The sequence below is a fragment of the Chlamydotis macqueenii genome, chromosome 16 (assembly GCF_036417535.1).
Source record: "Chlamydotis macqueenii isolate bChlMac1 chromosome 16, bChlMac1.mat, whole genome shotgun sequence".
In the NCBI taxonomy this organism is placed as follows: domain Eukaryota; kingdom Metazoa; phylum Chordata; class Aves; order Otidiformes; family Otididae; genus Chlamydotis; species Chlamydotis macqueenii.
This window is the reverse complement of record NC_141571.1, coordinates 2556339-2579923: the sequence shown is the minus strand read 5'-3', so window position 1 is coordinate 2579923 and position 23585 is coordinate 2556339. Positions and strand designations below refer to the sequence as shown.

At 53.9% G+C, this 23585-nt stretch overlaps 1 protein-coding gene across 4 annotated transcripts; it reads left to right on the top strand.

Moving 5' to 3' along the window:
- The first annotated feature begins 189 nt into the window (after window positions 1-189).
- Window positions 190-19851, top strand: ZNF341 (zinc finger protein 341). 4 transcript variants are annotated; one of them, XM_086760717.1, is made up of 15 exons: window positions 190-220; window positions 4619-4729; window positions 5421-5605; window positions 6283-6435; window positions 7077-7316; window positions 8480-8675; window positions 9889-9973; window positions 11030-11220; window positions 12167-12360; window positions 12953-13161; window positions 14513-14609; window positions 16170-16302; window positions 16729-16840; window positions 17641-17711; window positions 18762-19851. In XM_086760717.1, the coding sequence occupies exons 1-15, from the start codon at window positions 190-192 to the stop codon at window positions 19274-19276; spliced, it is 2523 nt and encodes an 840-aa protein (XP_086616843.1). In that variant the 3' UTR covers window positions 19277-19851. The 4 variants fall into 4 exon arrangements, with proteins under 4 accessions (XP_086616843.1, XP_086616844.1, XP_086616842.1 ...); XM_086760718.1 differs by lacking the exon at window positions 190-220 and adding an exon at window positions 656-3153; XM_086760716.1 differs by lacking the exon at window positions 190-220 and having other exon boundaries at window positions 656-4729.
- The last annotated feature ends 3734 nt before the right edge of the window (window positions 19852-23585 follow it).

The following is a 23585-nucleotide window of genomic DNA, read 5'->3' as shown; positions in this document are numbered from 1 at the left end:
ACGCCGGAGCCCCGCCAGGCCCGGCCGCACACGCCGGGGTGTCGCTGCCCGGAGCAGCGGCCCAGCCTCCGGGCCGCCCCCGCCCCACTCCCCCCTCCCCGCGGGCGGCGAGCGCCCCCTGGCGGCGGGCGGCGGCGTCGCTCCCGGTGCCCGCTCCGGCTGGCGGGTCGCGGCCGCCCCGGCTCCAAGATGGCGCAGGCGATCTTCGAGGCGCTGGAAGGTAACGGGGCCGCCGCGCCGGGCCGCGCCGGGCCGACAGCGGGGACGAGCCTCTCCTCGCTCTCGCCCCACACCCCCGGCCCAGCGTCGTCGCATCGCGCTGCCGCCGCGCGGGACGAGGGGTCGCGGCGGGGCCGCCCCGCGAGGCCTGGCCCGGCGACGGGCGGGGGGCTCCCGGCAGCGCGAGGCCGCGCCCCGCTCCCCCTCCGCTTCCCCCTCAACCCCCGGCGGCGGCGCGCATCGGCGCGGCCCCGAGGCGGGCGAGCGGCCCCGCGCGGCGGCGGGGGCGGGACGGGACCGGAGCGAGCATCCCCCGCCGGCAGCCCGAGGCTCGCGTCGCCGTCCCCGGTTCCCTGGGGCACCCCCGTCACCTCCCGTCCCCCGGCCCTGTGCCCCGCGGCACCCCTGCCACCCCCTCCCTGTGCGGCGGGGCGTGCCCGCGCCGCCCATCCCAGTGCACCGGGCAGCCCCCGTTAGCCCGGGGCACCCCATCGCCTCTGTGCCCCCCACCCTCGGGCACCCCACGGCCTCCCCACCCCGGTGCCCCGGGGCACCCCATGGCCTCTCCACCCATGTGCCCCCCACCCAGGGGCACCCCATCACCTTTCCACCCCTGTGCCACGGGGCACCCCATGGCCTCCTCACCCCTGTGACCCCCACCCTGGGGCACCCAAGGCCTCCCCACCCTGGTGCCCTGGAGCACCCCATCTTCCCTGTCCCTGTGCCCCCCAGCCTGGGGCCCCCCATCACCTCCCCGTCCCTGTGCCCCCCACCCTGGGGCACCCAAGGCCTCCCTGCCATTGGGGCACTCCTGTCACCCCATCTCTGTGCCCAGTAAACAGAGTCCCCAGTCCCCAGGGCACCCCCATCACTCACGTGCCCCTCACCCTGCCATTGCTCCGCGTGCCCTTTGTCCTGGAGACCCCCATCCTCCCTGCACCCCGGGGCTCACGCTGCTGACCCCACCAAAGTGCCACGCTCCCCGCCTGCCCCACAGGTGGTCCCGGGTGGGTGCTGGCCCCTGCGTGTGTGTGTTAGTGTGAGGGGTCCACGCTCTCCGGCACCGCAGCTCCTGTCCGCTGTGCAGGCGAACGGGTTGCGCTTGCGTTCGTCTCAGTTTAGCGTTGGGACACCGAGCGTTACAGGCAGGTGCCACCTGAGGGGAACTCTTGGATGCGCTAAGCTGTGGCAGCCTGACACTGAGCTCAGGGTCAGCCCCTTTGGAGAAAAACTGCTTGACAAAGCATTTATTTCCTAAATTGGATTACACGTGTATTTTCCTCTGCGTGGGGAGACACCACTGACGGAAAGGCCTTGCACTGGGATCGTTGCCCTGTGCTTTGCAAACAGCACCTGTGATCGCAGCAGCGGAAAGAGGAGCAAAGAAGAAATGTTTCTCTCTGTTCTGTCAGATTGCTTGGTGCATTTGACAGGTCCCCTGTTTCCTCAGCTCCTCTTTGTGTAGGTTTCCTCGTGGAATTCAGGACAGCAAAACATTTTAGCAAATTAAGAAAAAAGGGGTTATTTTTTTTAAGCCCACAATAATTGGCGGCTTTTAGTAGCTGAGCTTGTTTGTTTTGTCCTGTTGATTCGATTACAAGTCAGTGGTGACTTGGCGTTCGTGTGCGGTGCTGAGAGCAGCTGTGTCCTCACCGGGTGCTGCGGGGCAGAGGTGCATTTTTGCCTGTCACAAAAACACCTGGTGCTCATATCGGCAGAAAAAAGACTCGGTGCATGAAAATCAGGGCTCGAGTGTGCTACCCAGGGTAGCACCTGGGTGAAACAGTCAGTCTTGTTTCCCTCTCTAAACTGAGAGAAATTTGAAAGGGGAAAGAAAAGCACAAATCTGTAGTTTTGTATTTTTATCCTGGCTTCCTCAAATCACCTTGTTTTTGTCAAGCTCTGGGGAAAACTTCCTGCCACTAGGAGGGAAGAGATGGCTTTTTGTTTTAGGTTTCATGACTGTGAAGAACATCCTGCAGACTGGTGCTGGCTGTAATCAGTGCAGAATTGATCCAAAGCTTTCTTCTGGAGTCTGTGGATGGCTGGGAACGGCGTCCATGTAACCGAGTAACTCTGCCTGCTTGTCTTCGTGGGCTACTGAACCTTGAACTTGGCCATTTCCCTCTGCGTTAAGCGTGGCGTTGTGCATTTACCGTGTGAAACTGCCGGGACTCCCTGGGCATTTGCACAAATTGCCAAATAAATGAAGAGCAGCAGGACCCAGGTTGTCCTGGGCCGCTTTTCTCTGGCAGAAGGCTGAATGTAACACCAGTACGGCTGTCGCGTTGTTGTCGCCTGTCTTCAGATCTTGGCCTCTCCTCAAGCTTCTTCCTGCAGCAGGATCGGGGCAATCATCTGGCTTTTTCACTTGAAATATCTGGCTGTGTGCTAGAAGGAAGCACAGTTGTCTGGTGCTGGGCACGTCAAGAGTGGCATTCTTGATGCAAGCTGTTCTTACTTATCTCTACAACATACTAAACGCGAATGTTTGATCCCCCTTTTTCTTTTGTGTCCTGCTAGCTTTCTTCTGCTGAGGAATGGCTGCCCTGTTTCACTCTCTGGTTTGGATGTGCCAACACGAGCCTGCAGCGCTGCCTTTGCAGTTGGCCAGGAGGTTATTTGTGGAAGAGGAGACATATTTTAAAGCAGGGCTTCGGTCAGTATGAGAAGATCCACCCAGGAGAGCTCCAGCGGTGTTCTGCTGGCGGGGCTGTCCTGCGGGCTGGTTGCAGCTCTCCGTGCAGCGAAGGCTTGCAGAACTGGACCTGCAGCTTTGCTGTGCCTCCTGTGATTGATGTTCTCGTAGGCACGGTGGAGAACAGTGCTCTCCTCTCTCCCAGGGGCACGTGCAGCATTTGGGACCTCTTGGTGAAATGATGAAAAAGGTGTTCATGGAGTCGTAGTGTTGTTTGCTTCCCACTGGAGAAATGAGTATGTAGAGTGTCTTTACAACGCCGTGGATTATATGGGTGCTCCCCATTGGGAAGGCAACGTCCCGGTTGCCTGGGAGAAATTGTGAAATGACAAGAGAACTTGTGATGGGAAGATGAGGTGGTTGCTTCTGCTGCGCTGTTCCTTTATGCTGTGATCTGTTATGGCGTTTCGTTGTCCTTCCTGGTGCTGTTTGCTGAGCGAGCTCGCCAGGTACTGTTCTCACTGCTTGGAGATGATCAGACTGTGGCACATAATTCTGAATTCAGAGCTTTACAGTTTTGTTTTGCAACGATCTTTAAGAAAAGTGAAAAGCAACCTAAGAACTCCGCCACCTTTCTTTTCTCCCTTAATCCATGAGGTGTAACATACAACTCTGGCATGCCATTTGTTTCATCCGTGGTTTCCTTGTCAAAGGAATGGTAGGGAAGACTGATGCATAAAAATCACTCCTTCTCATTATTTTTTTTTCCAAAATCAGATTGTTCTACATGTCTTTACATCTGATTTCTAAAAAGAAAGAGTGTGTCAGGCCTAGTCCACCATCCGCGTGCTGCTGGTCGGGTTGTTTCCCTGGATGAGCGGTCCCCATCCCCAGTATTTTAGAACATTTTAGCTGCAGTGAAAAATATTTGTGCCAAAGCAAGTGAGCCAGTTCTGACAACAAATCTGTCTGGACGTGTGTGCTCTCGTGGAGTCCTGAGGGACATGGAAATGAGAGAGAGAGCAACTGGCAGCTCTTGCGTGAGACGTGCTCGCAGAGGAGCACGGTGCTGGGAGTGGAGAGAGCCACAGTCCAGCTCTCCTATATGTCCCAGGACTGGGGTGGTAGCCAGTGGCGAAGCAGGCCCCTCTCAAAGCAGCTCTTCCAGGAGCCCACATTTAATATTTCTTTCTTAAAGCTGTGTCTAAATCCTCCTGCAGTTCACAGCCCTGTGTCTGATCAGACTGGGGAACGCTGCTCTTGAAAACAGGGAGGCATTTCTAACACTGCTGTTGAGACAGAGTTGCTGCACACCAAAGATTTTGTCTTCAGCGAGCTCGGCAGCTTGTCTGTGCCGTATCACACTGGGTCCCCAGGGCGATCCACCCAGGCCGCTGCCCTGTCTGGCCCGTGACATCCCAGATATCTACTGCTTGGCTCTTTTCACGCCCACTGTTCATAAGCATCCTTCCTCTCTGCAACAAATGCCTAAAACCAAGTCCTTGTTTGGCTTTCCTTGCCCTTCCCATTTTTCTCCTTGTATCGAAGGAGTGTGCAGAGATGGGTGGGAGTGTTGCTTTAGTATGATCATTAGTGCTGTGGAGTAGAGGGGGGCAAGAAGGCGAGAGTGGCTCTGCAGGAGGAGACAGCAGCAGCTGGCAAGTGGCTTCCTTCCACGACTCATGAGGAGGCTCCCAGCGCCTGAGCACTCCACATTCGGGCCATGCTTGATTCACCATCCGTGCTTGTGTCTCCTTTCAGGAATGGACAATCAGACGGTGCTGGCTGTGCAGTCGTTACTGGATGGTCAGGGAGGTGTGACCGATCCGTCTGCTCAAAATGTCAGCTCCGCCGCTGCCATCCAGTCCATGGGTGAGTCTTCGCAGCACCAGGAGAGAGGCGAGAGGGGCAGGGGCCGTGGATTTCTTCCTGCAGCACGCACTCCTGACTGTCAGAACAGCTGGCAGAGCAGCTGTATGCGTAGGATGCTGCTATGGGTGTTTTGTGTCTGCTGTAGGCAGAGCAGGAAGGAGGAGACAAGTCTGCTTCTAATGTCAAGCAGAGGTGCCAAGACCAGCGGTCTTATGGAGTTTTGGGGTGGGTTTTGGACACAAGCTGCCACTGACTCTCTGCCCCAATCCAAGTTAGTTCTCTTCCTTAGTGCAACCTGAGTAGTAAAATCTGCCTTGACATAACACAGGTGCTTTGGAAGATGCTGTTTTGACTAAAAGCAGAGAGTGCTACAGGAGCAAGGCTGGGCTGGTTGTCCTTGTCTTTGGGATGAGAAGATGGACAATGGGATTCCATTTGTCACAGGGAGGTGGCAGGTTTTGTATACGGGACCAGGGCTGAGATGGGCTCAGTTGCATCAGTTGGCTTTAGGGAGAGCTTGGGATTGGGCAGGAGGGACAGTTTGGCCCTTGCAGCTGATCTCTCCTGATGGTGATGTCCTTGAAGTGCTAAGATCCAGAAGGTGTCTCTTCCTGCGGCTGTGGTTGGTAGGTGTAGCACTGGGGAATGGAGAAGAAAGCCTGGAGCAGTAATCTGGTCCTCTTCATTGCAGATGACGAAGATGTGTTCCTCTGTGGGAAGTGTAAGAAGCAGTTCAACTCATTGCCTGCCTTCATGACCCACAAGAGAGAGCAGTGCCAGGCAAACACCCCTTCCCTCTCCACGGTCTCGCTGGCCAACAACGTGTACACTCCCTCCATCACATCGGTGCAGCAGGCTCCGAGCGCCAGCCGGCAGGTACGGTGCTGCGGGCAGAGGCTCTGCCACTCTGCTGCCGTGGTTTTGGGAGTGGGGGGACCTCTGGTCTTTTCCAACCTTAAAGATTCTATGATTCTATGACATGTATTGTGCCTGCAGTTGTGATGGTTTCCAAAGTGCTTTCAAACCAACTGTTTTTTTCAAGTGTACCTAGTGTCAGCGGCTGGTGCTACCCAGGGCTGCAAACACAGGTTGTTTCCACCTGGAAAATGGGACAGCCTCCCTCCCCTCCTATAATCCGACTCCAGTCTGAAGAGGTGAGCCCGATGGTCACCATCTGCTGCCAGAGCAACCTCCCTAGTTCTCCACCATCCCTAGCTGGGGGAAGCACCCAGGAAAGGCCTGAACTTGTCTGCCGCCAGTTTGTCCTGCAGCTCTTGTTTAATAAACCCTGATTTGAATTGTAGCCAGTGGCCACTTTCCCAAGCCACTTGTGATCTTTTTTACCTCCTTTTATGAAGAGTGTTTCTGGAGCTGCCTTGTTTTTACCACTAGAAACTGCCATGGACTCAACAGGAAGCTGTAGATAATTACTGTGGCTCACCAGAGGCTGTGAAAGCAGAGACTGCGAGGTTCAGTGAAAACCCGTGTCATCATTTTTTGTTTCTTGTTTTGTCCTGTTGCTGGTCACTAATGCATCCTTTTTTTCCTTTCAGCAAATTTCTACGTACATCACCGTTCCCCCATCACCTCTGATTCAGACCCTGGTGCAGGGAAACATCTTAGTTAGTGATGAGGTGCTGATGTCGGCCATGTCTGCTTTTACATCCTTGGACCAGCCCATGCCAACGGTGCAGCCCCCGGCGCAGGTAAGGGGCACGTGTGGGCCCGGGGAGTCCCGCTGCGTGGGGCCGTGGGTCCTGTTGGTCAGTCACATTCTAGAGATGTGCTTGAGTGCTGAATCCTGGGCACCTTCCCAACATGACAGCCAGGCTCGGGAAGGAGCAATGGATAAATGACAGGATAGCTCTGGGGCCTGCTCTCTCCTGGTGTCCTTGTTGCTGGATGCCCAGACCTTTGTAACGTGGCCCCTCCAGCATTTTTTGAGCCCCCATATAATGGTTGACTTCCAGAGCCCTTGTCAATTTGCTCCATGGGATCCCTGTCCTCCTGGAATGGTTGTTTTGGGCTCTCCCTGGGGCTGGCCAGGCTGTATACACACTCAGTGCTCTGAAAATGTTCTTTGTAACCAGAAGGATGAAAAGCTTTAAAAACAAAACATAAGAAAGCAGTGGGGCTTGAGTGCTTGGGTTTTGGAGGAGACAGTGTCCACTGGCAGGTCATGGCAACCCTCTGCAAGCCAGCAGTCTGGTCCAACGTGGCAGCTGGACAGCACTGTGTTGTGTCAAGACATTGGATTGGGAATGTGCGTGAAGGAGCAGCCCCTCCAGCTCCTCGGTGCTGCATTTTCAACATCTTGTCTGTCTGTCTCTCCCTTTTCTGGTTTTAGAGCAGCTTGAGTATGCACGCTGGGGCTGGCTACCTCTCCCAGCCCCCTCCGCCTCCGCCTCCCCCACCGCCACCCCCTCCTCAGCCTCCGCCGCCTCCCCCCCCGAGCATGGGGGCTCCGGGGCAGCCCACCGCCGGTGGCAGTGGGGTGGTGGAAGTGTACAGTGCGCCTGCTCCTATGGCAGCAAACAGCACGGTGGAGATCCAGACGCTGGGGATGCAGCCCTACCCGCCCATGGAGGTAAGGCCAGGGGCTGTCTGCGGGGGCTCTGTCCTCCCGGGCCTCTTCCAGCAGGGAAGAGTCACCCTGGGGAGTCACCTGGACTAGAAATGCGGAATCAGAGTCTGGGAAGACGTGTTAGAGTATTTGACAGTGGTTGTTTCCTCTGGGAGAAGGTGCTGAAGAGAATTATGTTGGTGAGACGATGGTGATTCTGAGAACAAGAGAAACAGTTAAGAGGGACAGAGGACTTGGCTGGCATGGGCTTAGGAGACCCGAATGTCTGCCATGGCCCAGGGATACCTGCAGGTGTTAGGAGTGAGAGGGAGCTGAGGTGAGGGGCACACCTCCCAGAGGGGTGCACTCCAGGCTTAAGTGGAGAGAAAAAAATCAGTCTAAATATCAATGAGCTTGACAAGGCAGCTCATCCTAAGGAGAGGCGCAGGCAGGGATGGATTTACCAATGAGTCAGCTATTCGCAGCCTCCACGTTACCACTGCCATTCCCAACAGAAACAGTGTGACAGAGGTTTGTTGGCCTTATCTTTGTAGCTGGCATCTGATCTGGAAGTGCCAGTGGTCAGAAATGGGTGGGGATGTTGGATCGTTAGTGCTCCATGTTAATTTATCAGGGTGGGCAGCAGAAACTCCCTGAAACCGTATCACCCCAGACTGATGCCTCTGTCTTTTTTCCTAAGCCTCCTTTTCTAATACTGGTGCTGACGTAAACAACTGTGCTTTGCCAGCTGGAGTTTTCTTGTGCTTTCCTTCCCCTCCGTTGTCCTGCCAGGGCAGGCAGCAGGACCTGGAGATCCCAGCCTTTAGGGGTGGTGTCACGTCAGCAGTGATCCATTCTAGGAACCTGCTCCAGAGGGATGAGAAACTCTTAGGCGTAAGACACAGATGAGGGATTTGATGGCTCCTTCAGAGTGTTGCTTTGCAGTCCTCTTCCTGCTGTAATAACTCCTGGATACTTTGTGATGTTCAGCAGGAGAGTTTCACACTGTGCAGAGTGTTAGTTTTAGTTAGAGACTGGTGAACGGGGAACAAACCAGTTTGGCAGTAGGCAGAAAACTTGGCCAAACTAATAGGCTGGCATGACGAGTGTTGCTGGAGATGGAGGGTAGGACACAGTATGACTCTGTGTAGCAAGCCTGTTTCCTCTGATAAATTGCACTCTTGCAGGTACCAAGCCAGTGTGTGGAAAGTCCTGTGTACCCTTCCCCTCCTGTGTACAGCCCTGGGAAGCAGGGGTTCAAGTCCAAGAGCACCAGCACTCCCACACCTTTGACCAGCGCAGGAGGAGGTGGTGTGGTGGGTTTTGATCCTGCCTCCACTGCCAAAAGTCGGCGCTGCAAAAACGAGAGCGGGCTGCAGGAAGGTATGTGTCCTTCTAGCATTTGTCCTGCACTAACTTACGAGCCACCGCTCTTATCCTGTAGCGGACTATCGAGCCACTGGCTCTCCAGGCGCAGTGGGGTGGCACTGGTTGCACACGTAGCTCCAGAGGAGGAACACAATACCCTGCCCAAGGTGAAAGCGTGAATGTGCTTCTTGTCTGTCACCTCTGAGCACGCGTGGAGGACTTAACTGTGCTACTGCATGGGAAGCTTGTGCTAAATCTCTGCAGCTGCATGCTTATTGGCTCATACCTGAAACGGGGAGATGCTGCAAAGTAAGGTGTTAGACCCTGGTGCATATTAACCCAAGGAAGACTGCCTAGCCACAAGGCCAGTGGGCTAGGTGTGGCCTGGCCCTGAAGACTCTCTTCCCAAGAGCTCAGCAGGCCCGTCCCTGCTCTGTGTTTCAGTGCCTGTGAAGAAAACACGCCTGTCCCCAGGTGAGGCAGGACAGGGACGTCCCCCGTTACAGCATGGACGAGCGTCAGATCGTCCACTGGCGAAGCTGGCCCGTTGCTGGTGTGATGCAAGCACACCCAGCTGAGTGCCCAGCGAGGTCCCAGGCGCGAGGTGGGGGAAAGCCATGTGGTCTTCCTCCCCAGGAAGGCTGGGCCTCTGGAGTTACAACCATGCAGGTGCTAGGCTTTAATGTTATTTGCAGAGGTGTAAGTGATCGCGCAGGCTGCAGCTCTCAGTCCAGAATTCCCTAGAGCTGGTTCTGCTGTTTTCCACTGGTTTATACCCCATCATAGTAGACAGAAGATGTGACTGACTGATCTTCTGGATGGGAGAAGTATGCCTGTGCTCTGGCTGACCTTGGTGAGTTCGTCAGAGAAAGATGGAACAGGGGCCCTTCCTCTCACTAATCTTGTGTCTTTTCCTAATGCACAACGTGCCTTTGAAGCGAGTGCTTTGTAGCACAGCTGGAAGGGTCCCTGGAGCAGGTAATGCCTGAAGGGGATGCCCTGTCCTCTCCAGTACTACACTCCTCAGTAATTCTAGCGCTAGCTCAGGCTGTATTAAATGTACGCTTGTGCCCATAACGTCTCCCTGATGGCCAGGCAGATCTTATCTTTTCATAAACCCTTTATTCTTGGTCCTGGACAGGCATGTCTTGGGGTGAGGGCCTTGTGGCGCAGGGGGATGGGGCTGTGCCACCTCATCTCATTCCTGTGCCCATTCCTGCTTTTTCAGGCAAACCCAAGTCCCCCAAGCTGAAATGCACTTACTGCGACAAGGCCTTTACCAAGAACTTCGACCTGCAGCAGCACATCAGAAGGTAACAGTGCTGCTAGCCCGCACGCAGCAGAGTGGCTGGGGTGGAGGTGGGCACAGCCCCGCTGGGGGAGTCTACGCAATCCAGTAGACCTTGTGTTTGTCATGTCCCAGAATCTGTGCTGAGCTGGGAGATGATACTTCATCCCCCTCTCTTCAGGACGCTTTCTCCCCAGTGGCTAGGGCGAAGGCTGCATCATGGATGTAATCTTCTCACTGGTTATGTGCTGGGACTGGGGACTTGTTTTCCTTGCTGGGGAGACCTTGAAAGCCAAACTTCTTGTCTCCTGATCACTGAAGCAGCATCATCCCCACTGCTTGCCTCTGCCCTTTCCTCTATTCTCCCTCCCTAGCAAGCTGCAGCCTTCATGTTTGCTGCTGTTGGCAAGCTGTAAGCCAAGCTCAGTGTCTGTGCAGGGAGCTCTTACAAGAGAGCTCCTCTCTGGCAGGAGGCAGTTGAAATCTTCAGTTTCCCCAGCACAGTCTGCCAGACTCAGGACAGATGAGAAGGAACAAGTGGTGGTTTTGTTCGCCTTTCTGGCCCGGACTCTTCACATGACGTATTCCACATGTTAGAGTCTGCTCTTTCTCCTGCAGCAGAAGGGCAGGGTAGAAGGACTTTTCTGCTGTGGACAGGGGAGAGCAAATTCAGAGATCAGGGGCTGCAAGCTGGAAGCCGTGTGTACAGGAGAGGGAGGGGTGACAGGGAAGAAGAGTGTTGTACCCTTGAGAAAGTGATTCCCAAGGTCCATGCGGAGACCCCGACAGTGAATGGCTGCAGAGTTGCTGCAGAGCTCTTTTCCTCTCCTGCTCCTTCCTTTGATCCCTTGTCATTGCCAGGCCACGAGTGTTTTGTCTGCACCAGGGTTGTTTCCCTAGGCCTCTCACAATCACTGACTCCAGTTGATCAGGTCTCAAAGCCCTTGGTTCGCAGGTCCAGGTGCTGATCTGCCAAGCAGAGTGCTGAGTGCAGTCCTGCAGCAGCCCCCCCACCACAGTCCGTGCCTGGGGGCTGCCTCCTCTCGCTGCCGGCTGCTGATATGCTGCCTTCTGCTTTCAGTCACACAGGCGAGAAGCCCTTCCAGTGCATCGTGTGTGGCCGAGCCTTTGCCCAGAAGTCCAATGTGAAGAAGCACATGCAAACCCATAAAGTGTGGCCTCCAGGGCTGGGGTGCACCATCTCCCGCAACTCCATCACGGTGCAGGTCATGGCCTTGAATCCCAACCAGCCAGAGGACGAGGAGAACACAGGTTTGCTGCCCGGGGATGGCACATGCTAGGGGTGGAGCAGTGATGTGAGGAGCCTGCATGTCCCACACAGGGAAGGAGGGAAGACAGGAGCTGTGTGTGCTGCTTGCACTCATCCCATGGGGTTTAGCAGCAGACGCTAGAGAAGCAAGTCGCATTTGCTGGGCTCCAGCTGGCAGGTGCCTCCTTGGGTACCCCCAGCTGTGGTGGATTCAGGTGCTGGTGGAGACGGTGGCTCCAAACCCTGTGCCAGCATGTGCACGCAGACAGGACGAGGTGTCTTCCCCCTTCTCGCTCTCTGGCAGGGCATGAGTCACACGTGTTAGCTCTGGTCTAGCGGCTGGACAGGCTGGTGCTTTTGCGTAGCCCAGTGCTCTGGCTCGTTTGCAGTGTGCGAGTCATGCCTGGGCTGGGTCTGGCCCCAGCAGACAACTGAAAATACTTGAGGCAGAGCAGAGCTCCTTGCTGGCAGATGGTGTCTTCTACTGGTGGCCTCGGTCCTGGTAGGAAGTGAGGGAACACAGTGACAATGTCTTGTCTAGGACAAGGCCCCACTGGAGCGGCTCTCTGCAGACATTGTGGACTGTGAGCTACTGGCTGAATCTTACCTCCCGGCTCCTGCCAGAGATGGGAGTAAATCTGGCTCTGGTGCACTGGCGGAGGCCCTGCTCTGCTGACTGCTCCACAGGGCACAATTATATCCCTGGAAACAGAGAATGGGTTAAGGAGAGGAAGACGGAGTAGTCAGAGGCCTTAATAATCTGTAGAGAAATTTAAAACTACCCTGTTAGAGAGTTAGATTTGTCTGATCTATAGAATCTGTCCTTGAAGGGAAGGAAGAGCCTGGGCCCAGAGCCAGGCCTGGTGTCTCTCAGCAGCGTGGTGCTTACAGAGCAGCTCGCAGAGCCGTCTCATGGCAGGCTGTGACTTTCTCTCTCCCTTTCTCCAGGTTTGACTCAGCCCTCAAGGCACCCTGCACAACCGCCCCAAGACGTGAGCCCCTTGGACGACAGCGAGGCGGGCAAACTGGAAGCCAAGCAGGTTGTCTTGATCGATAGCTCTTACCAGTGCCAGTTCTGCCCCAGCAAATTCAACACCTATTTCCAGCTCAAATCACACATGACACAGCACAAGAATGAGCAGGTAGGGACAGAGGGTATCCTGTGTGGGTGGTGAGATTGGGACGGGCTTCATATGGTGCACCGGCTCCCAGAGGCTGATCTGAGCCTCTCGCTCTGTAAAGCTGCCAGCGCTTCCCAGGCAGCTTGGCTCTCTGCGTGTCTGGGTTGCAGCTGTGTGGTCTGAGTCGTCTTGAAAAGTTCCACTGCCTCTGCCCTGCTGAGTGAGAGGTCAGCTGAGCAGGTTTGGGTGCCTAGAGAAAGAGCAAAGCAGCAAAGCCTTAGGTTTTCCATGTAGGTGGCAGCTCTCAGGTCGTGGGACAGTCACCGCTGGGGTGTTGCCACACCGCTGGGGTGTTGCGGTCTCATGCACTCGAGTGGTTTCAGGTGCTCACACCAACACCCCTTTCTCCCTGATGTTCTGAACAAAGTAGCACTGCGGTTCCCGGAGCTCAGCTGTTCTCCAGCACAGTGGGTCAAGGGGCTGTGCTCTCTTTCTGTAGATGACCCATTGGCAATAATTTCCCAAAAGGAAGGCCACTCTGTCTGTTGGCAGAGGATTTTCTCGGTTTGTTTCCAGGGTGTGCCACTCCAGTCACTCTCCCTTCTTCACCCAGGTGTACAAGTGTGTGGTGAAGACCTGTGCTCAGACCTTCCAGAAGCTGGAGTCCTTCCTTGAGCACATCAAGAGCCACCAGGAGGAGCTGAGTTATCGCTGCCACCTCTGCAGCAAGGACTTCCCCTCCCTGTACGAGCTGGGTGTCCACCAGTACTCCCACAGCCTGCTGCCCCAGCACAGCCCCAAGAAGGACATGGCCGTATACAAGTACAGTAGCAATTGGTGCTCACAAGGCTTGTAGGAGTGAGTGGGTGCAGCGTGTTTGGCTGAGAGCGGTGGGAACATCAGAGGGAAGAAGGGGCCGCGTGTTCAGTGGCCACAGTTCTTTTGGGCACCCAGGTGGCAGACGGGGGGGCCCTTCCACTAGGCTGCTTTGGAGAGACAGTGAAAGGCTGGGATCAGTTATGTGCGAAGAACCCATCACTGCAAGTCCTTTTACCACCAGTGAAGAGTGAGATGGGCACAGCTGAACCTGCACTGGGCTGGGTCAGAGACCAGCCTGTTTTTTATGATTCTCTAAAAACTTACAGCAAAGGGAATGTGCGTTGTAGAAGCTGTGCCAAGAAAAAATGAGTTGTTTCTCCTGTCCCTTTGCTGCAAAGGGTTGTGTTACCCGGGAAAGCCTTTCTACTAGTGTAGAGGGAAAGGGTGAGGAATTCCACAACTTTCTGGGGCTTTTGAAATGCCTGTAGAGCTATACAGGAAGAGTAGGAAGCCCAGAACTTACCTAGGAACTTCATGGAATAAATATCTGCCACTTCTTGCATAGACCATAATTCTAGTTATCCTTGTGCTGTGGAGTTTCATCCCGCAGCTTGCTAGCGGGGATCTTTGAGATGAGAGCCCTGCTTCTGTTTGAGGAGGTTTTAGGCTGATCTAAGGACAAGGGGTTTCACAGCAGATACATGGTGTGAGTGCCTCCGTGTTCGTTGTTGATGATTTGTGTCCCCATTGCCTATTATCCGCCAGCTCTGGCAGAGATCTCCAGGAGAAATACTGCCAGGACATGTGAGAACAGGAGAGTTAAGTGGAGAGGGCCCAGGTGGGGTGGCCGAGGTGGTGGCGTGAGCCGAAGCTTTGTTAGATGCTAGAGAGCCCACACAGGAGTGTGGCACCTTGTGGCTGCTGCTGTGCTGCAACCCCACTCTCAGCTCCTTCACTGGGAGCTGCTGTCTTTGTGCACTGAAGATGGAAGGAGGTGTTTTAAGTAAGGTGAATGTTTTACTCAAGGCTTGTCTCTGTGAGGAAGCAGTGCAGAATATGTGCTCAGGTCTGGGTGCTCCCCTGGGAGTCTGTGTGGAAGAGCACTAGCAATTTAGAGGCACCTCCCCCTTCTGAAGGACGCTCAGGGTGAGTGTGATCTGGCCATGTGGGTTGCTGAGGTTTCAGACCCTCTGGGTGGTGGTATTATTGTCTGTACCAAACAGACTCTGTCAGAAATCAGCCTGGAAGGTGGCTGGTGAAGGGGCTGGGCAGCCCTGCCTGGGCTCTGCCTGTGGTGTGGGGTTTGCTGGTGGTGGCCTCGTTCACCGGCTCTCTCCTTTCTCTCTGCGTTCAGATGTGTGAAGTGTGTAAATAAGTACTCCACCCCGGAAGCCTTGGAGCACCATCTGCAGACTGCAACGCACAACTTTCCCTGCCCTCACTGCCAGAAGGTGGGTGATGCCGCCTGAGCAGGTCCTGCACGTGTAGGTAGGGCTCTGAGGGGGCCGGGAACCCTCACCTCCCTTTCCTCTCCCTTCCTACCTCAGTACGGACTGGCAGACTCGTGAGGTGCTTTTCAGAGAGCCAGAGGTGATTGCACCCCAGGCCTCCAGCTCTCTGGCCTCTCACGCAGAGCACGTTCCTCCCTGCAGTGCTGGCTTTTCTCCCAGGTCCCGTTTGCTGAATGGAATTTGTCAGGGGAGCTCCTTTATTCCCATGACAGCACAGGACTGCACGCTCTGGGCTGCTGTCCTTGTTTCTTCAAATCAAGTGTGCCAGGAGGAGCGGGGCTGGTTTTGGGAAGTCTTAGAGTGGCAGCAGTGCCTTTGGCTCGTTGTGCCTGCCTGCCTATGGCTGGAAGGTTGGGTACGAAAAGCCCTAGGTCCTGGAGGAGCTTGTACACCTCTGTTGCTGTACTCATCTCCTGTCGCAACAGAAGTCTCTGGGTGACCCCTCATTCCCCTCTTTCAGATGAGTGCTCTGTGTCCTTGGCAAAGAGAAACCTGTCTGAGTGATGTAACTGGGACTGGAACGATGCCCGGGTAGCTTTTGGCTGGAAATACTCTCTTCAGCACAGCCCCTGAGGGGGTTTGAGGGGCAGAATTTTGTGGGATTTGAATTCTAATAAATTATTTTTTGAAATCCAGACTAAAATTTGGACCCTTGCTCCTCTGTTTATAGCAAAGGAAATGAAAATCCTGCAGTGGGGGCAGGGACAATCTCAGAGGAGTGACCACTCTGTACTGAGGTAGCTCAGGAAGGGGAAACGCTCTCCTGCCATGGTTAGTAACCCATCTTTCTTTACCTGTCTTCTCTCCACTTCCCCCACCAGGTGACATGTCTCCTTCTTTCAGCTTGCAGCGTAGGGATTTGAAAGCCCATTGTCTGCAGCAGCATTTTTAACTCCTGTTTGTATTTTTACTAATATTGCTGTTTTCTTGAGATGTGAGAGCACCATTCTGGGTACCAGACGTCCTGGTTCTCCTGTGCTCTCATCAGATGTGTGTTTGCAGCATCCTCATTAGGAATTCACGTAGCTTGGGTATTTCCAGTATCCCCATTAGCCAAAGGAACCATTCATACTGGCTTTATAAAGGCCATGAATGGGAGCGTTCTGTAACGGATGAGTGAGGAGCACAAACTGAAGTTAACACCGTGGGAAGTTAGTAACTACTGGGGGTCCTTGCCCAGCCCATCCTACTGCTGGTTCCGGTGGGAGACTGGGCATCTATCTGGGGTGTTGGTCCTCAGCAGCATGGTATTACAAAATTTAGCAGCAAGGTTTCAAGGATAAGAAGGTGAGGGGAAGGGGGGTGGTTTGTTTGTTTTAAAGCTCTGTCTGTATTTTCCTTATGCAGAACTAAAGGTTTCCCCAGTGTGGCTTTTCCCAGAAAGCACTCACCATGAGCATCTTACGCTTTCTGTGCAGGCCACACCTCCCGTGCCTGTGCAGGATCAGCGACGGCCCTTGCGTGCTGCGGGCTCTTAGCCTTGTTTTTATGTGCTAACAGGTGTTCCCCTGCGAGAGGTACCTGCGCCGCCACATCCCCACGCATGGCGGGGGCAGCAAGTTCAAGTGCCAGATCTGCAAGAAGTTCTTTCGCCGGGAGCACTACCTCAAGCTGCACGCCCACATCCACTCGGGTACGGGCTGCCCCGGCACGGCAGTGCTCGCTGTCTCCGTATCACAGCCCCTGCTGCATGCTGCAGTGCCCCGGCTCTTCTTCCTGATAACCAGAGTGACGGAGCTGACTGTAGGAGTCATCTATAGTTACATGGTTTTAGGAAACGTATGGTTTTGGTTCAGCCTCACACCCAGTACTGCAGCAGTTAGAAGTGGGGCTAGTTAGCTGAGGAAGCTCGCGCTGGAGAGCAGCAGCAGCACACAGTGTGGATTGTATCCACCCATATACCCATCAGGCAGGGTGGGGAAGCTTGGGAAAGTTTATGGAGAAGCAGAGAGTGGCACTGCTGCCAGAGTGAGCCCTGTATGTGACTAGGGCAGCCCTGTGTGACTGGACTTTCCCTGACTCTTGGTCTCTTTTTTTTTTTTTTTTTTTCTCCATCCAGGTGAAAAGCCCTTTAAGTGCTCAGTATGCGATGCAGCTTTCAATCGGAAAGACAAACTCAAGCGACATATGCTGATCCACGAGCCTTTTAAGAAATACAAATGTCCCTTCTCGTACGTACCGTATCTCCGTCGTGGTGGCAGGTCTTAATGGGGTTGGGATGGGGTTTGGGATGGAAGGAATGTCTCCTGCAGGTACCCTAGGGTCCATGTGTGGCATTTACCAATCCACTGCTTCTTAGGGAGGCAGGAATGCTGTGTGCTGTTGAACTGGGAGCCCAGAACTCATTGACTTCCTGTGAGGCCACATTATTTCATCTCAGTTCATCAAGGCCTGTAAAATAATGCCTGCCTTCACGGGAGGCTTGGGGAGGTAGCGCCTGGGGAGCACTGGGGAAGAGGAGGAGTAGCATTTCACCACAAAGCACAGGATTGCCTGAATGATGGGCCCTCCCTGACTGCCATGTCTCAAAAAGCACTTGGCAATGCAGGAGCTAATGTATCAGCCGGAGAATCCCAGGTTTATAAGGTGCATTCCCAGATCCATGGCACAGCCATGGGCCTGCCTCCGGTAGTCAAGCCTGACTGGCTTCTCGCTGCTTCAGCCACCTTGTAGGTACTTCCAAAGTATTTCCATCTCCAGCTGGGATCTTGAACCTGCTGCTTTTAGGAGCACTCACAGCGGCACACAGACCGCTGTAGTCTAGCAGAAGCCACCTGTCCCTGCAGCAGGCTCTTTATTTCTTGCCCCTCTCCAGAAGGGCTGGAACAGTGGAGCTGCTACCGAGACTGCACCCAGGGACCCATCTGGGTACTGCTAAGAAGGGTTGTGGATCTCTTTATGCTCCAGGATCTTTTTATACATCGGTCCTCGGCTGATTCATGCTGCTGACCAGCATTTGTTGCTGTTACAGGAGCCACACGGGCTGCAATAAAGAGTTCAACAGGCCTGACAAGCTGAAGGCTCACATACTGTCCCACTCGGGTGAGTGGCAGGGAACGCAGTGGCTGGGGATCGCTGTGGTGCTGCAGGAGCGTGTTGCAGGAGGAGTAAGCCTGAGAAACCAGAGAGAGCAAACTGTGAAAGTGCTTCTGCTCTAGACCCGCAGAAGCGCAGGGTGTTCCTTACAGGTGCTTTCCCTGCGGTGTCCCTCCACGCACTGCTCAGCTAACATGGCTGCCGTGTATGGTACAGCATTTCCCAGACACAGGCCTAAATTCTTAATAACATTTATTAGCTTTAGACTTTTTTTCTCTCTGTTGCTGCAGGCCTGTTTAAGTGAGCTTGCTTTTACAGCTGTGTCTAAGCTTTGGTCTGTTTTCTAAGGCAGAATAAATCTGTAGGCAGGGCCTGCTGGTAAGACACAGAAACAGCGCTGGGTTACTCATTGTGTTTGCTATCAAATCAATATCCAGAGCGCTCTGTCCACTCCTCCTCAATACCATCTCGCATTCAAAAGGAGATCTCTTGGGATTTGATTCCCTTCTCTCTGTGTTCCAAAAATGATGCTCCCACTCCTAATAAAGACAAATAATTTATTCCCATGCCCTAGGGAACGTTCTGACTTTTGTCTCTTGAGGTAAAACTCAAAGTCTTTTCTGGTGCCTGTCACATCCAAGGCCCTGTGCAGTGCCATCCCATGGGACTGTGCTGGCAGTGCAGTGGATGGTTTGTTTCAGACTGTACATTCCCATGTTTGGGAGAAAAAAAAAAAAATTTTTTTAATTACCAGATAGACTTGAAAAAAATCAGAGTTTGTTTTGCATTTTCATCACAATTACGTGGCTTTTTTTTCTGGTGATACTTTAATCCTCTTGTTTGAGGAACACAGACATTCAAGGTGTAGCCACTCACCCTTTTCTGACTGCACGTTTGCCTGGCACAATGTCTTCTCCCTTTTATCAGGGAACATCTCCTTGGAAGAGGAGATGAAGCTGTCATGCTCTCCCTCGCTGCGGTGCAGATTTTCCTGAAGATCTGCATTAGGATGCCGGGTCTCTAACTGAGCTCTCTCTCCTCCGATGCTTTCTGCAGGGATGAAGATCCACAAGTGCCAGTACTGTAACAAGTCCTTCAGCCGCCGAGCCCACATGATAGAGCATCAGCGCTCGCACACCGGCAACTACAAATACCGCTGCCCCACTTGCAGCAAAGGCTTCACGCGCCACAAGTACATGAAGGACCACAAGTGCCGGCTGGGCTCACCCAAGGACAAAGACCTCCAGCTCAGGAAGCCCCAGAAGAAGCGGGTGGCACGGGGACGCAAGGCGGGCCTTTCCCTCCCCAACCAGCTGGGTCTGGCAGAGCTGAAGGACAGCGCTGCTGGGGAAAGCCCCCCCGAAGGGGGCCCGAACAAAGAACCCTTCCAGGAGTCGGACGCAGTCCTGTCCATCGTGGTTGGTGGGTCAGGAGCTGCTGACTCAGACCTGGTGGATCCTGGGCAGCCCAACAGCATCGCATCCAATTTGGCCCTGGCAGAACTGCAGACTGGCTCAGATGGCCCCTGCACCATGCTGGCTGTTCCAGTTTACATCCAAACGACGGAGTGATAATGTGTAGAGCCACTGTGTGGCTGAGGGCTGCTGCTGGGGCTGTCAGACTCGGTGCTGAAATTTATCCCAGTGAAAAAGACCAAAGCTCTTGTGGGAAGGTAGATGGATATGGGAGAGAATGGCTTTCATCTCCACTTGTTCTTCCCATCCTTGGGCAGAGGACTGCTTGGAAGCCACCACTGAAGAGAATGGCTCCATTATTTTTTGTCCCTGTCCATCATTGGTCACTTTAGGGCAAGGAAGACTAAGATCCCTGAATCAGGGTAAGAAGAAGGAGCTTGCAAACTTGCAACAAACAGAGCTGCTGAAATCAGGTGGCTTTGCAAATCACAGCCTGTCCCATCTGTGGTTTTTCTGGACTAAAAGCTGTATTGCCCAGTATTTGGGTGGCCTTTCTGAGAGCAAACAATTGATCCTTCCTAGTGGAAGCAAGTTCATCCTGAGATCCTTTGGGAACACTGTTCAGAAATAGCCTGACAAGACTTATCTCTGGTATCTTTCTCCTCTCTGTCTCTGTCAGCGGAAAGATTGCCTTGTCTGTACTACATGTGTCATAAAGACCATGGACCTCCTGTGCCGTGTGGAGTGTGTGGGCGGGAGCACGCGCCTGTGTTGGCTCTTCTCTCTGGCTGGTATTTCCCCCACAGTGTTTGTTCTTTTCATGGTTTTTCTCCATATCCAAGGATCTTCACCTGCCTTAGACATCAAGGAGTCAATCCTGGTGACAGGTAAAGGTGACACCTTCTGTATTCAGTGAGGGAGGCTAAGGCCTGGCTGAAGTGACCTCTCCAGGGTCACACAGGAAACCTGTGCTGCGTCCATGAGCCAGGTTTGTACCATTGGCTCTAGACTCGGTGCTGCAGGGCACTTCTCTGTCAGCTGCTTCCCAGCCTGCGCATTCCCTTAGCTCCGTTCTATGGGATCAGTTGTTTTGGGTCACTGGCGGGTGGGAAGTTGGTGTAGTTAGGGAGCAAGAAAGTGCAGTGTGACTGGGACAATTCCTGTGGTCCGCTTGGCTTCTCCTCTCTGATTTCCCAGGTAGGGGTCTCAAAGCCAGCATGGGAGCACCTGAGTTCCTCCAATGCAGGAACTGAAAATTTCCATTGTGCCATGTTGGTAAAGGAGCTCAGAGGAGGCGGGAGAGCAGGCAGGCGTGCTGCTCCCTTCTCCACAGCCCTGCCAGGTTCCTTCTTCCTGTACCACGCTCAGCCTCCCGTTTAATGCTGCCACAGGATGCCCTGGGGAAGGGAACTTCATCCAGACCTGCACATCACCACTGCCGCCTCCAGGTTCTTCTGGGACGTGCTGTCTCTGTGCTCTGCTCTCCCATGCTTTCTTCCTGCTGCATGTGTAGGCAAGCTGGGCTGAGCTTTCCCTGGTAAATTTGTGTGATGAGCTGCTAAGTTGTCTGTAGATGTAAAATGCTGCACTTCCAGCCTATTTCTCCAGAGGTGGCGCGGAGTGGAGCGTGGATTCAGTCAGTCCTGAGTACCGAAATTCTGTCTGCCGAGTCCCCTGCCTTGTGCCTGGGAAGTGGTGGGTGTTTGTGGCCACTGAGGCAGTCAGCCCAGTGTTACTGGTCTGACTGGCCTGACCCTGATGCCTGCCTGCAACCTGCCTGAGCCCCAGCCCATCGCTTGACCTCAAAGTGCTCTTCCTGTATCCTTGCTCAAATCTTAAAAATCTTAAAATTTTAAAAACAGCAGCTTGCAGAGCAAGCAGCAGGCTGGTGCCATCGTGGTATCTCCTGGCTATGTGCTCGCAGACTGCACCCAGTCTAACACTGTCACCCCTGTCAGGATGGGTCCCGTAACCAGTTCAGTTTGCCCATTCACTTTCCTAATTCACCTTTTTTGTGGTGCTTCTGCTGGCAGGTGTTAGGAAATGGCGCGCAGGGCTTACAAGGGGAGGCGGGGAGGAGGAGATTGTTCAGGCTTTAGAAGAGGGTCAGGAGAGGTCTTGCTGCTGCCCACAGCTGCCGAACAGGAGCAGGTGGAGAAAGTGGAGCCAGGCTCTGCAAAGGTGTGCAGGGATGGGATGAGGGTTGGAACATGGCAACTTCTGACTCGACAGAAAGAAAGGAAATTTCTACCACGAGGGTGGGCAAAGGAAGGAGGCTTCAGAGAGGCTGTGAGATCTCAGCAGCTGGCGACAGTGCACATTCAGAGCACCCTGCTCCGAGTGGACGCGCTTGGGAGGAGGTGGCTGGGCTGGAGACCTCCAGGTGGCCCTTCCTACTGATGTGTTTCTGTGCCTCTGTGAAATGTCTTGTCTGCTTTGAAGGGCAGAGTTTATTTGCCCAGAATGTTTATTTTAAATACTTAGCTCTCAGTTAGTTTGCTAAATATACTTTTCCTGTTTTCCTCCCCTCTGTACCTGCACCGTATGGTGTCATTATGCGGTCTCTGGCGCTGCGGTGCTGCAGTCGGGTCTGTTTTGAGACGAAGATGTGTGGGTGCAGCACTCCTTCAGCTCAGAGGCACCAACGGGAGGCCTGGCCCTTCCTTTCTGGCCCCTGCTTTCCACCAGCCCCGTGCACAGGCCAGCCAGTCTAAATGAGATGCTGGAAGCTGGTTTCCACTGGCTACGCCGAGTGTAATTCGAGGGGTGGAAGCAGAGCAACGGCACGGCCTGGTATGCGACTGTGGGACGTGGAGGCTGAAAGAGGCCGCGCTGTTTGTAAGTTTTATCTTGAGCATGGTTGTCCTTAGAGCAAATCTCGGAGCAATTACCTGTAAGGTAACGTTGACAGAGGTGGCTGATCAGGAGAGAGGCCAGGCTGGCTGGGCAGCTCTTGCCTTTGGAAGCTCTGTGGGTGCGAGGTCTGCGCATGTCCGATGGATGCTGCAGCCCCAGCAGCGCTGGCAGAGGAAAGGATTCGTGACTGCCTGCAAGTGTGGTGTGGGCCCTGTCCCCTGCTTCCCAGCCGAGCTGGCTGCTCCTGGAGCCTCACTGCCCTTTCTGTGGAAAGGGGGAAAAAAAAAAAAAACAGTTGTTTAAAACAACAACAAAACCCTTCTCCTCTGTAGCCATACTACCTGGAGATTAGATTCTGCCGTGGAAGGAAATGCCACGGGAAAGATAATTTAATTAGAAGACTAAATGCTATCCCTGAGATGTCATGAGTTACGTGCAGGCCTCAGTACTATTCAGTACGCGGGGACCCGTTGTGCAGGGAAGGTGCCTCATCACAGCAGGCCACGAACTTCAGAAACCCTCTTTCTTCCTTGGTGTCTCAGTCTTGTCCGGCTGCTTAAACTCCTCTGCAAACCTGAGCCAGTTAAGTTGTCTACAAGCTCTTCTATTTCCTACTGGCCAAAAGCGAAGAATTCTACGCAGAATTTTACTCCGTTTCTGTTTCTCTAGCGAGGGCCTGCCCACTGCTCAGCTGCAGTGCGGGCTGAGGCGGATCTAAGCTGCTCTGGTCACTGATTTCGTTCCAGCACCTTTCCACAGGGCTGGTTCCATCCTGTGTCCTGGGTACAATCAATTTCCTTACAAAACCACCCTCAGAAGTATCTTGGCATTTTCTGGAAGTTCCCTGGACTGCTCCAGGGCCAAAGCCATCCCCTGGGAGAACTGGAGCCGATACTGGATCTGAACAAAGGTCCGCTGGTGCTCAGCATCCACTCCTGACAGCAGATGTTTATGTCAGAGTAGGGAAAGGGCAGGGAAAAGCTCTGCCTCCCCTTCTGTTCTTCCAGCCTCCCAAGTCATGAGCTGTGGGGGGAGCTTTCCTGCCCTGGGAGTGGTTTCTATAAGCCTCTCTGGATTTTGTTTCTGGTTTTGGTTTTTATTTTTGTCTTTCTTCCGTATTTAGCATTACAACGTTAACAGGGTAGAATGGGGCAGGATCCGTCCGCAGCTTTGTTGCTAACCCCCACCTCGTACGACAGGAGGCTGTCCTTAATTGTGTTACCCAGTGCAGGGCTTTTCCCCGCTTGCTGCGGGCGTGTAAAGGCTCTCTTTGCCCGCCAAGCGGTTGTTCGGTTCATTTTTCCTCGTTGCCATTTGCTGCGTGTATCCCGGCCTGTTTTAGAGCATAACTAGTCCAGCTCTGCTCAAAAGCGACAGTTTCCAGTGCTAAACACAACTATTGTCCGAGTCTGTCATTGATTAACTCGTTTTTACACCACCACTGTGAGCAGAGAAGGAGGTGTTTATTATTTTTAGGGACGGCAGAGGCCAAGCACAAAGAAACAAAAGTCAAAAGCGCCCAGTAAAGGGACGAGGCACTTTAGACTCGATTTATTTGTTGGAGTTTGGACTCTGCATAGGCAGGGCGGTCATACAGCATGGAGTCATG

Bases quoted from the DNA above. Each gene is read 5' to 3' on its own strand.
- ZNF341 (XM_086760716.1), top strand. From the start codon at position 4,540: ATGAGGAGGCTCCCAGCGCCTGAGCACTCCACATTCGGGCCATGCTTG. The intron at 9,974-11,029 runs GTAACAGTGCTG...TTCTGCTTTCAG, and splicing joins CTGCAGCAGCACATCAGAAG to TCACACAGGCGAGAAGCCCT. The intron at 16,303-16,728 runs GTACGGGCTGCC...TTCTCCATCCAG, and splicing joins GCACGCCCACATCCACTCGG to GTGAAAAGCCCTTTAAGTGC.